This window comes from Mercenaria mercenaria, chromosome 2 (genome assembly GCF_021730395.1).
Source record: "Mercenaria mercenaria strain notata chromosome 2, MADL_Memer_1, whole genome shotgun sequence".
Classification (NCBI taxonomy): domain Eukaryota; kingdom Metazoa; phylum Mollusca; class Bivalvia; order Venerida; family Veneridae; genus Mercenaria; species Mercenaria mercenaria.
This window is the reverse complement of record NC_069362.1, coordinates 119237188-119249488: the sequence shown is the minus strand read 5'-3', so window position 1 is coordinate 119249488 and position 12301 is coordinate 119237188. Positions and strand designations below refer to the sequence as shown.

At 38.2% G+C, this 12301-nt stretch overlaps 1 protein-coding gene across 2 annotated transcripts in view; it reads right to left on the bottom strand.

Moving 5' to 3' along the window:
• The window catches only part of LOC123565029 (phosphoribosyl pyrophosphate synthase-associated protein 2-like), a 45336-nt gene that overhangs the window by 26611 nt on the left and 6424 nt on the right, over positions 1-12301 (bottom strand). For both annotated transcript variants that reach the window (XM_045359011.2, XM_045359012.2), the window contains exon 2: positions 5403-5455. In XM_045359011.2, the coding sequence (XP_045214946.2) occupies positions 5403-5455 (53 nt within the window). The remainder of the gene's footprint in view (positions 1-5402; positions 5456-12301) is intronic.

The following is a 12301-nucleotide window of genomic DNA, read 5'->3' as shown; positions in this document are numbered from 1 at the left end:
TGCAAGTTGTCCAAATTTGAATCTGTAGCTCTAGAAATGTGAAAGTAGGTCACCAGGTCAAATTTTATTTCGGAACACAGAACTATGCATGTGGTCCAAATTTGAAGCCTGTACCTTCAAAAATGTGAAAGTAGGTCACTAGGTCAATCTTAAGGTCAAAGTTCATTTCGGTACACAAAACTATGCATGTGGTCCAAATTTGAAGGCTGTAGCTTGAGAAATGTGAAAGTAGGTCACTAGGTCAAAATCAAGGTCAAATTTCATTTCAGAACACGAAACTATGCATGTGGTCCAAATTTGAAGCCTGTACCTTCAAAAATGTGAAAGTAGGTTACTAGGTCAATGTCAAGGTCAAAGTTTTTTTCAGTGCACAAAACTATGCATGTGGTCCAAAATCGACGGCTGTAGCTACAGAAATATGAAAGTAGGTCACTAGGTCAAAATCAAGGTCAACTCATGTCCACTCAAAACCATACACGTGGTCCAAAGCTGAATGTTGTAGGTTATTGACAAGATTTTAAAAGCTTTTCCCTATACAAGTCTATATGAACCATATGACCCCCAAGGCGGGTCCATATTTGACCGTAGGGGGATAATTTTAACAAACTTGGTAGAGAACCACTAGATGATGCTACATTACAAATGCCAAAGCCCTAGGCTTTGTGGTTTGGATCAGAAGATTTTCAAAGTGTTTCCCTATATAAGTCTATGTAAACCATGTGACCCCCGGGGCAGGGCCATATTTAACCCTAGGGGGATAATTTGAACAATCTTAGTAGAAGACTGCTAGATGATGTCACATACAAAATATCAAAGCCCTAGGCCCTGTGGTTTTGAACAAGAGGTTTTTCAAAGTTTTTCCCTATATAAGTCTATATTTACCATGTGACCCCAGGGGCGGGGCCATATTAGACTCCAGGGTAATAATTTGAATCATCTTGGTAGAGGACCTCTAGATGATGCTTCATACCAAATATCAAAGTCCTAGCCTCTCTGATTTTGGACAAGAAGATTTTCAAAGTTTTTCCCTATATAAATCTATGTAAATTATAGAAATAAACAAAGGGCCATAACTCATTCAAAAATTGTTGAACCAGTCTGATTTTCAGGGGGACACAACTAGGGTACCAATACATCATTCTGACAAAGTTTGGTCGAAATCCCCCTGGTAGTTTCTGAGGAGATGCGATAACGAGAAATTGTTAACGGAAGGATGGACGGAAGGACGACGGACCACGGACACGGAGTGATTTGAATAGCCCACCATCTGATGACGGTGGGCTAAAAATAAGCTATTTATAGTAACGTAAAAGGGAAGTAATCAAAAAGAAAATTATTGTAAGTGAACAAAAGAAGAATCTGCCAAATAAATCTGTTGACATAAATGAAATTTCAGATCAGTATCTTCATTAGTTACGGAAATATACCTATTTTAATTTGAAATAAAGGGAGGTAATTTGGCATAAAATCAGTCCATAGTTATCTACCCTGATTAGCTCGGTCCAACTAATGACAATAATGAAATTTCAAATAAGTCCTATAAGTACTTACTGATATAAATCCATTTTGACTACAATCAGGGGAGGTAATCAGATATAAAATAACTTCCAGGATTTATTGTTGTTGACGATATTTTGGAAGTCTGTATCAAATAAAACCATAAATGAAGTCTCTATATGGCTGCAAAAGCCAAAATAGCCAATTTTGGACTTTTAAGGGGCCATAACTCTGGAACCCATGATGGAATCTGGCCAGTTCAAGAAAGGAACCAAGATCTTGTGGTGATACAAGTTGTGTGCAAGTTTGGTTAAAATCAAATCATAAATGAAGTTGCTATTGTGCAGACAAGGTCAAAATAGCTAATTTTGGTCCTTTCCGGGGCCATAACTCTGGAACCCAATAGGGGATCTGGCTGGTTCAACAAGGGAACTGAGATCTTATGGCAACACAAGTTTTGTGCAAGTTTGATTAAATTTAAATCATAAATGAAGCTGCTATTGTGCAGAAAAGGTCAAAATAGCTAATTCTGGCCCTTTCAGGGGCCATAACTCTGGAACCCATAACGGAATCTAGCCAGTTCAAGAAAGGAACCAAGATCTTATAGCGATACAAGTTGTGTGCAAGTTTGGTTAAAATAAAATCATAAATGAAGCTGCTATTGTGCAGACAAGGTCAAAATAGCTAATTCTGGCCCTTTCAGGGGCCATAACTCTGGAACCCATTATGGAATCTGGCCAGTTCAAGAAAGGAACCAAGACCTTATGGTGATACAAGTTGTGTGCCAGTTTGGTAAAAATCAAATCATAAATAAAGCTGCTATTGTGCAGACAAGGTCAAAATAGCTGATTTTGGTCCTTTCAGGGGCCATAACTCTGGAACCCATAATGGGATCTGGCCAGTTCAAGAAAGGAACCGAGATCTTAAGGTGATACAACTTGTGTGCAAGTTTGGTTAAAATAAAATCATAAATGAAACCACTATCGTGCAGATAAGAAATTGTTGACGGACACACAGACCGACGCACACACGGACGGACGACGGACGAAGGGTGATCACAAAAGCTCACCTTGTCACTATGTGACAGGTGAGCTAAAAACAAGAAAGTAGGTCAGTAGGTCAAGGTCACAATCAAGTGACATCATATTACTTGGGGTCATCAGGTAATTATAATTAAATAGTCTTGGAAATAGGATCAGATCATTTTTTAAGTATTTTTCCTATATACCTCACATAATAATTAAGTGACCCCAGGGCGGGGCCTCTTTAAACCCCAGGGGCATAATTTGAAAAATTTTGGTAGATGACTACTGGACATTACATCATGCCAAATATCAAAAGCCTAGGTCGTATGGTTTCTGACAAGGAGATTTTCAAAGCTTTTTCCTATATAAGTCTATATAAAACTTGGGACCCCCAGGGCAGGGCCTCTTTTCACCCCAGGAGTACAATTTGAACAATTTTGGTTGAGGACCATAAGACAATGCTACAAACCAAATATCAAAGGTCTAAGAGTTGTGGTTTCAGACAAGAAGATTTTTAAACTTTTTTTCCTATATAAGTCTACGTAAAACTTGCGACCCCTGGGGCGGGGGCCATATTTGACCCTAGGGGGATAAATTGAACAATCTTGGCAGAGGACTACTAGATGATGCTACATACCAAATATTAAAGCCCTAGGCCATGTGGTTTTGTACAAGAAGATTTTCAAAGTTTTCCCTATATAACTCTATATAAACCATGTGACCCCCGGGGCGGGGCCATATTTGACCCTAGGGGGATAATTTGAACAATCTTAGTAGAGGACCACTAGATAATGCTACATACCAAATATCAAAGCCCTAGGCCATGTGGTTTTGTACAAGAAGATTTTCAAAGTTTTCCCTATATAACTCTATATAAGCCATGTGACCCCCGGGGCGGGGCCATAATTGATCCTAGGGGGATAATTTGAACAATCTTGGTAGAGGACCACTAGATGATACAACATACTAAATATCAAAGCCCTAGGCCATGTGGTTTTGTACAAGAAGATTTTCAAAGTTTTCCCTATATAACTCTATATAAACCATGTGACCCCCGGGACGGGGCCATATTCGACCATAGGGGGATAATTTGAAAAATTTTGGTAGAGGACCACTAGATGATGCTACACACCAGATATCAAAGCCGTAGGCCCTGTGGTTTTGGACAAGAAGATTTTTCAAGTTTTTCCTTTCGGTTGCCATGGCAACCAGAGTTCTGCATGGAATTCAATTCTTTAAAAAATTTTGAAAGGGGGCCACCCAAGGATCATTCCTGTGAAGTTTGGTGTAATTCTGCCCAGTGGTTTTCAAGAAGAAGATTTTTTTAGGAGATGTTGACGGATGGACGACGCACGACGGACGCCGGACATTGAGCGGTCACAATAGCTCACCATGAACCTTTGGCTCAGGTGAGCTAAAAATGAATGAAGTGGGCAATACTGGGCAATTAGAAGTTTTTCTATTTCTTTTTTAACAAAACAGTTGAGTTTCTATGTTATAAAATGTGAGCTAATTCTTACATTAAGTTTTACTTACTTTGAAAACATTGGTGAAGTGATACGTAGCTGACAGAACAGTTTCATTAACAAAATTATGGTTTTTTACACAATAAAATATTTTTATGTGCAAGTTAAGTAAACACCTTTCAACATTTCTAGTTAGATCTGGCTAGGTCACAACAAGATTTTGCTTAACATATATGATAGTCTACCAGTCTAGTTCTTTATCAGGAAGCATTCTGTAACTGAACACAAGTTTTGCAGTTTATTCGATCCCAAGTCTGTTTCTGAGTTTTGTCGGAATAATACCAAAGTTTGAAAACACCCTTTCAATTGACTAACGCTGTATAACATTTCAGTTTATGACCTTTCAGACTCTCAATTTTAGCACTAAGTGACTAACCACAGTGCCACAGTCTTTACATTTTGCAATCTTTTTTTAATCATCTACAGTAACATTAGAACAATTCCACACAGGGTCCTTAGGTTTTATGGTTATATGATAGAAATGACAATGTGGTCTAAACTGATTTTCATGAGTAAAATGACTAGATTTAATTGTTGTCCACACTTCTAACTTTAATCCCCTAATCTTGCTCAATAATTGCTCAATCATCATCATAATAATGTTTATTCAATAGATTTTTACAGATATTATAGGACTAGGCATGCAGGTGTCACTGCTATCACTATAAAAAAAGAAATAAAAGCCAAGATTAATATCAGCTTCTCGGTTTTTACAAGTTGTATTTTTTACACATCATTTTATAAACTTAATTGTAACTATGTGTTATGAGTAAATTGATATTGTAATATTTGATGATTGTCTCTTATAGTTCAAATTTGAACGGTCATGTACTAATTTTATTTATGTATTGAAATGTAATCTTGTACCTGTGATATTGTACATGAATGAGACGTAAATAAAGATTAATATATACTATATGGGCTGTTAGTCAACTAATGTTGAAATATATATTGAAGTTTGAACTTAAAATTATACTGCCCAGTATTGACCACTATTGCCCAGTAAAACCAGGGTTTTCCCAGTATTACCCATTGGGCTGGGCAATACGCTTAAAACCCGGGTAGTTAAGAAGATATAGAGAAATTGAAAAGATTACCATATAACTTTAACCTGAATACAAAATGACGTTGACACCACTGACATTGATACAAGTATAACAGCCCTCCTTATTCCTTGAATAGTCAAGCTAATAAAGACTGTCTTCAAAAAAAGATATTCAACTACTGAAAGAAATTTATGAAGTTCAGTTTTCAATACTTTTTTCAAACTTGTAAGGTCTTTTTAAAATTTGGAGTTAGCATTGTTTCTTCAAGAATATGTATTTGATATTACTCTAAGTAAGATATACTTTACCTCTGTTAGCTTTATGGTAACAACAGCAGTCACAGAGATGTGTTGACAACTTCCTGAAATGATAAAACCAGGCAATCATTAAAAAAAAAAAATTGTTTCATGTTTGTGCTAACACAACCTACCCGTGAAAATCACTGCGACCCAACCTTTTTTTCTGGCCAGTCACTGGCAGTCAGATTATTTTTCCCCCCTCCCTATATGACTATATACAGAAAAACGAATTTGCTACCTCTAAATTCTGTTGTTTGGTTTATAGCTCAATCTAGCTATATTTTAGCTCGTATTGGTGTTCTCTCCAGCCTCTTAGCTGTGTACATGCACATTTTACCATGATTATCATTCATTACTTTACATTTATTTTAATTTGTATTGTAATTGTTATAATGGATAGTATAGGAGACATCACCATGACGTCATGCATTAATACCTGTTTATCTCGTGGTGGGCAAAACAAATGTTTTTACATCGTTTGTATATGGGATCGAAATTTTTAATTTTTAATAACTTTTTCCCTCATTTATGGATTTTCAAAATTCAAAAAGTTTTGAAATACTTACAATTTTCATATTTTGGTATTCAAATATCCTTTATAAATGAATAACCGTTTTAAATGACATATAATTTTAATAGCGGCGTAGTGATGTTCAAAACTTTTAGAAAAACACTGTAAGTTAAGCATTCATAATTAATCCATTTTATTTCGAAATAACAATTAAAAGTAATTAATACTAATTAATAAATTAAATTGCTTGTTTTATAAACTTTCCATTGATCAAAAAATATTGATATAATTTAATTTTGTTAAGAAAGTTTAGGCCGTTAGAAAAACATCTCTGTTTACAAAAAAACATGGTCGTTCAGCTTCTGCCCACCCTATCACTGTATTATCAGTTCTAAAAATAGAAAATACAAAGGATTTGTATACAAACACGATCTCTCCTATAAGAAATGTTGTCAGGTCTTTATAGAATATATTCCGGAAACAGACTGATTCGGACCGTGGCTGATTCGGATCATGGCTGATTCGGACCAAATATTTTGGCTGATTCGGAGCACATACTTTGAATAAAAGTAGATAATGACCATATATTTTGGCTGATTCAGACCACAAAATTTTATTTAACAGTCAATAATGACCATAAATTTTGGATGATTCAGCAATTTTCAGAAAATAATGTTGATTATAGCTTATGTTGAGGTTTAACTTGAAGTAAGGACATAAAATATACACCATACAAACAGGTAAGAAGTTTTGACAAACTAAAATGCATCATTTATGCATTTGAATAAGGACTTTAATTGTTCTTTGCATCAGACTGTAGTGAATAGTGGCCTGTGATCAGCGATGGAAGGGGTCGCCGACCTGCAGAAGTGACGTCACCGAAGCAGCACACGGAAATTCCAGCCAGCCAGCTTCAGTTGAGTCCAAGCATTCCTACTGTGTAGACGTGTTTTGCATTGCTCTTCATAAATCTGCTGCAGCCTCGATATAGATCGGTTGTAAGTAGTCGTTTTTGTGTATGTACTGTTCATCCTTGTTGTCTGTTAAGCTAAGCAGCCAGATAACATTGTATTTCTTGCAATTTGGCTCCTGTATAGTGAAAAATCACTATATTGGTGTCAGAGTGGTTTTCGGGCCCACGTCAGTCAAGTCTAAAGTTTTTGGGAGGGAGTAGGGGGTTAGCGGCTCGAAAAACATCAGCACAAATTATCCGAAAGTGCCCAATTCCCAAGGAATTGTCGTGTCTGTGAGTTTTTGACCACTCATAGGTTATTACCCCCGGATCTTACGGGCCCGGGGCACTAAGCAGCTATAAACTTATAGCGTACCGGGGGCCTATCCCAGTGTGGGGAATTCCATAGGGGAGGTCTATATAACAGGGCTTTTTCACCATATCTCACAGGGCCGATATTCGGCCCCATTCCCAATGCCAAATATGCTCTATTTTTCCCAATCTGGATCAAAAAATTTCCCAACTGAAATCAGTTACTTTCTGTTTTTCAATAATAATTCTTGCACAATTAGTTTTGTTTGCCAAGTAAATCAAACAAAATGTTGAAAAACCAAACTTCTTGTCTATTTTTAGTACATGACGTCTGCAATCTCGGAGAAGTAATTACAAGATGTTGCTGAAGAAATGTATGTTGTATGCAAAACCTCTCAAAATGCATATAAACACAATATTAATTGATAAGGTACAAAACAGTTGGACAGGTAGTTCTTATACATTAAATTGATTCGTTCATATTTTCGCGACCCTAGTTTTCACTCAAAATACACGGCACTTTGGCCATTCGACTTTTTGGATTAATTTCAGTTAAACTTTGGTGAAAACAAACGTAAAACACAAAATTTTAGCATGTAATAGGTAAGAGCTTCGTATTTTAGGCAATATTGGAACACGACTGAAAAAAAATCCCAAAGTTTCACAATGGTACTGTTACAGTAAATTCGAAACTGAGGATTTAAACTAATACCGTATATCTTGATTAAAAACTCACTAATTTGTCAGTTATTTCCCAAATTCGACAATTTACTGCGTTAACAATTCCCAATATGACCAGGGGCCTTTTTCCCAAAACCCCTGAAAAAGCTGTAAATTTGTTAATACCTTTTGGATTTCTTATTGTGGCCCAGACTTTGATAATACGTGAATAAATTCTGAGAGGGAACCGCTGCGCAAAACAGCTGCGCACAGGCAGCGACGTGGTTCCAACTTCTGTTTGCCTTTGTGCAATCATACTCGCAGACACAGTGCGCAAGACACTCTCTCAAACTTATTTACATGTTATTTTATCTCTGAAATATATTGGGGTTACTTGTATGATAAGTAGGTCCTAAGTTGTATTTAGTATGGCCCTAAAAAAAATAACGAGGATATCCCCGACCGATCTTCATAAATCATTGAAATATTTGAAGCGTGGGGCAGTAATCCCGGGTATACCCTGGGAGGGGGCAAAGCAATCGCGTGAAGAAAAGTAGGGGGCAACATAGGAGTATGTATAGTTATACAGTTGCTAACATAGTACTGGGGAGGACATATCAAGAGGATAAAAGTTCACTGACATTATGATTGGGTGGTTCATTTGATGTTTGTGAGAATTTGATATTGAGGGCAGAGAAGGTTAAGATTTTAGACAGTGGTTGAACAAAATCAAGACAAATTCTTACAAAACTCTGCCCTTTATTAGGGCTACACCTTCCAGTGAGCAATCTGAGGGACTAGGAAGTGACAATACTCGAAGGTTTATGGTGCTGAGATCCAACCAGGGGACTACTTCAAACCACTGTTGGCAGGATGTTCCTCCTCATAGGGAGGACATTGCACTTGCCAACCCTTGTTTACAAAGTACTGTACATACCTAGTACTGGAAACAGCGGTCATGTCCTGTCTGGAGCAACCAGTATATAAATGGTGGGTACATTTCCACTACACCCAGGCCTGAATGCTGATGGGAAACCGCACGGGGTCATATGAAACTACTTCACCAGTGTACCCACATTATGGCACTGCCGTTCCGTATCTTGGTGGCTCACAGCAAATCAAACACCTATCAACCAAAGACAAGCTCCCAGACCTGGCAACCTTAAAGTTTAATGCATCAGTTGGGGGTCCTACTGGGCTCTCTAAATGCATGGTGCTTATATCCAGTGACAGCGTGCATGGTGGCTTACTCTGGGACTGCTTCATTGGAGAACCCTTCAACTGCAGACAAAACTGTGGGGGACGTCCCAAACATATCCTCTAGTCATAGGTATCTTACTTTGAATCGAGTTAGTGGGGGTCCACCCCAGGTAATCAATAACATAGGAAAAAGTGGAAACTCCACAGTCCCCAAACTGACAATAAAAAAAGTGCAGCTACGATTTGATTGACCTGTCAGGACGGTAGTGGAAAGCATGCTACCGTCCACGCCTCTAGCCCGGGTTGAGCAGAATCCAACATTTAAACATTGCTAAAAGTCAAAGAAAAATCAGAGCAGCCCATGATGATTCAAACTGGTGGAACATGGAACCTTCAATGACACGGGTTGTGCGTGTATTCCATGAAAGCGGGTTTGGTCCCAGATAAAGTAAAGGGTTGCCACAAAATAGAGAAAACAAGGAGAACTAACAACTGGAATTTAGAAAGGGATCTAGAGTTATGGAGCTGCTATCCAGGAACTGTCAAAACACAATTAAAAGCAGGCAAGGTATTCCAAGGGGTGATATACAATACCCAAGGCTTGACGGAAGTATTGGAACCAGCCAGGCGAAATGGTCAATGCAATACAGAAACGTACAAAAACAAACGACATAAAAGGCACCATATCCAAGGGGTGATTATACAATACCCAAGGCTATGAGCGGGAGTATTGGAACCACCCAGGCCGAAATGGTCAATGCTGAAAAAATAAACAGTACCAATAACACGACATAAAAGTCGTGCTGAACGATCTGAGAAGATCGAAATATAACAGCCCTGATTGAATGTACGGGGAGACTTTTTACGGCCGCCACACAGCACAAACAACGCTGCTGTGCTAATAAAATAGAACAAGAGGACCATGATGGTCCTGAATCGCTCACCTATCCCCACATGACCCAGTGTTGAACTGAGTATGACGTCGTTATTTCTATTATTTGACATAGTGACCTAGTTTTTGACCGCACATGACCCAGTTATGAATTTGACCTAGATATCATCAAGCTGAACACTCTCACCAATTTTCATGAAGATCCACTGAGAAATATGGCTTCTAGAGACGTCACAAGGCTTTTCTATTTTTAGACCTACTGACCTAGTTTTTCACCCCACGTGACCCATTTTCGAACTGGACCTAGATATCATCAGGATGAACACGCTGACCAATTTTCATGAAGATCCATTGAGAAATATGGCCTCTAGAGAGGTCAAAAGGTTTTTCTATTTTTAGACCTACTGACCTAGTTTTTGATCCCACGTGAACCAGTTTCGAACTTGACCTAGATATCATCAAGGTGAACATTCTGACCAATTTTCATGAAGATCTCATGAAAAATATGGCCTCTAGAGAGGTCACAAGGCTTTTCTATTTTTAGACCTACTGACCTAGTTTTTGACCGCACGTGACCCAGTTTCAAAACTAACCTAGATATCATCAAGCTGAACACTCTCACCAATTTTCATGAAGATCCATTGAGAAATATGGCCTCTAGAGAGGTCACAAGTTTTTTCTATTTTTAGATCTACTGACCTAGTTTTTGACCACATGTGACCCATTTTCGAACTTGACTTAGATATCATCAAGGTAAACATTCTGATCAATTTTCATGACGATCTCTTGAAAAATATGGCCTCTAGAGACGTCACAAGGCTTTTCTATTTTTAGACCTACTGACCTAGTTTTTGACCCCACGTGACCCATTTTCGAACTGGACCTAGATATCATCAGGATGAACACTCTGACCAATTTTCATGAAGATCCATTGAGAAATATGGCCTCTAGAGAGGTCAAAAGGTTTTTCTATTTTTAGACCTACTGACCTAGTTTTTGATCCCACGTGAACCAGTTTCGAACTTGACCTAGATATCATCAAGGTGAACATTCTGACCAATTTTCATGAAGATCTCATGAAAAATATGGCCTCTAGAGAGGTCACAAGGCTTTTCTATTTTTAGACCTACTGACCTAGTTTTTGACCGCACGTGACCCAGTTTCAAAACTAACCTAGATATCATCAAACTGAACACTCTCACCAATTTTCATGAAGATCCATTGAGAAATATGGCCTCTAGAGAGGTCACAAGTTTTTTCTATTTTTAGATCTACTGACCTAGTTTTTGACCACATGTGACCCATTTTCGAACTTGACTTAGATATCATCAAGGTGAACATTCTGATCAATTTTCATGACGATCTCTTGAAAAATATGGCCTCTAGAGAGGTCACAAGGTTTTTCTATTTTAAGAATTACTGACCTAGTTATTGACCCCATGTGACCCAGTTTCAAAACTTGACCTAGAAATCATCAAGATGAACATTCTGACTAATTTTCATAAAGATCCCATGAATAATATGGCCTCTAGAGAGGTCACAAAGTTTTTCTATTTTCAGACCTACTGACCTAGTTTTTGACCGCACATGACCCAGTTTCAAACTTGACCTAGATATCATCAAGATGAACATTCTGACTGATTTTCATGAAGATCCATTGAGAAATATGGCCTCTAGGGAGGTCACAAGGTTTTTCTATTTTTAGACCTACTGACCTAGTTTTTGACCGCATGTGACCCAGTTTCGAACTTGACCTGGATATCATCAAGTTGAACATTTTGACCAATTTTCATGAAGATCCATTGAGAAATATGGCCTCACGAGAGGTCACAAAGTTTTTCTATTTTTAGACCTACTGACCTAGTTTTTGACCGCACGTGACCCAGTTTCGAACTTGACCTAGATATCATCAAGTTGAACATTCTGACCAATCTTCATGAAGATCTCATGAAAAATATGGCCTCTAGAGAGGTCACAAGGTTTTTCTATTTTTAGACCTACTGACCTAGTTTTTTACCGCACGTGACCCAGTTTCGAACTTGACCTAGATATCATCAAGATGAACATTCAGACCAACTTTCATAAAGATCCCATGAAAAATGTGACCTCTAGAGTGGTCACAAGAAAAAGTTTACTCACACACGCACGGACTGACGGACGGACGGACGCCACGCGATCACAAAAGCTCACCTTGTCACTTTGTGACAGGTGAGCTATAAAGTGGGAACTCCACAGGTCGATCAACACGACAAAAACAAAAATGTTGCAGGCTCGATTTGATTGAGCCTGTTCATGGACGGTAGTCGAAATGCATGCTACCGTCCACGCCCTCTAGCCCCGGGTTGAGCAGAACTCAACATTTAAACATGCTAAAAGTACAA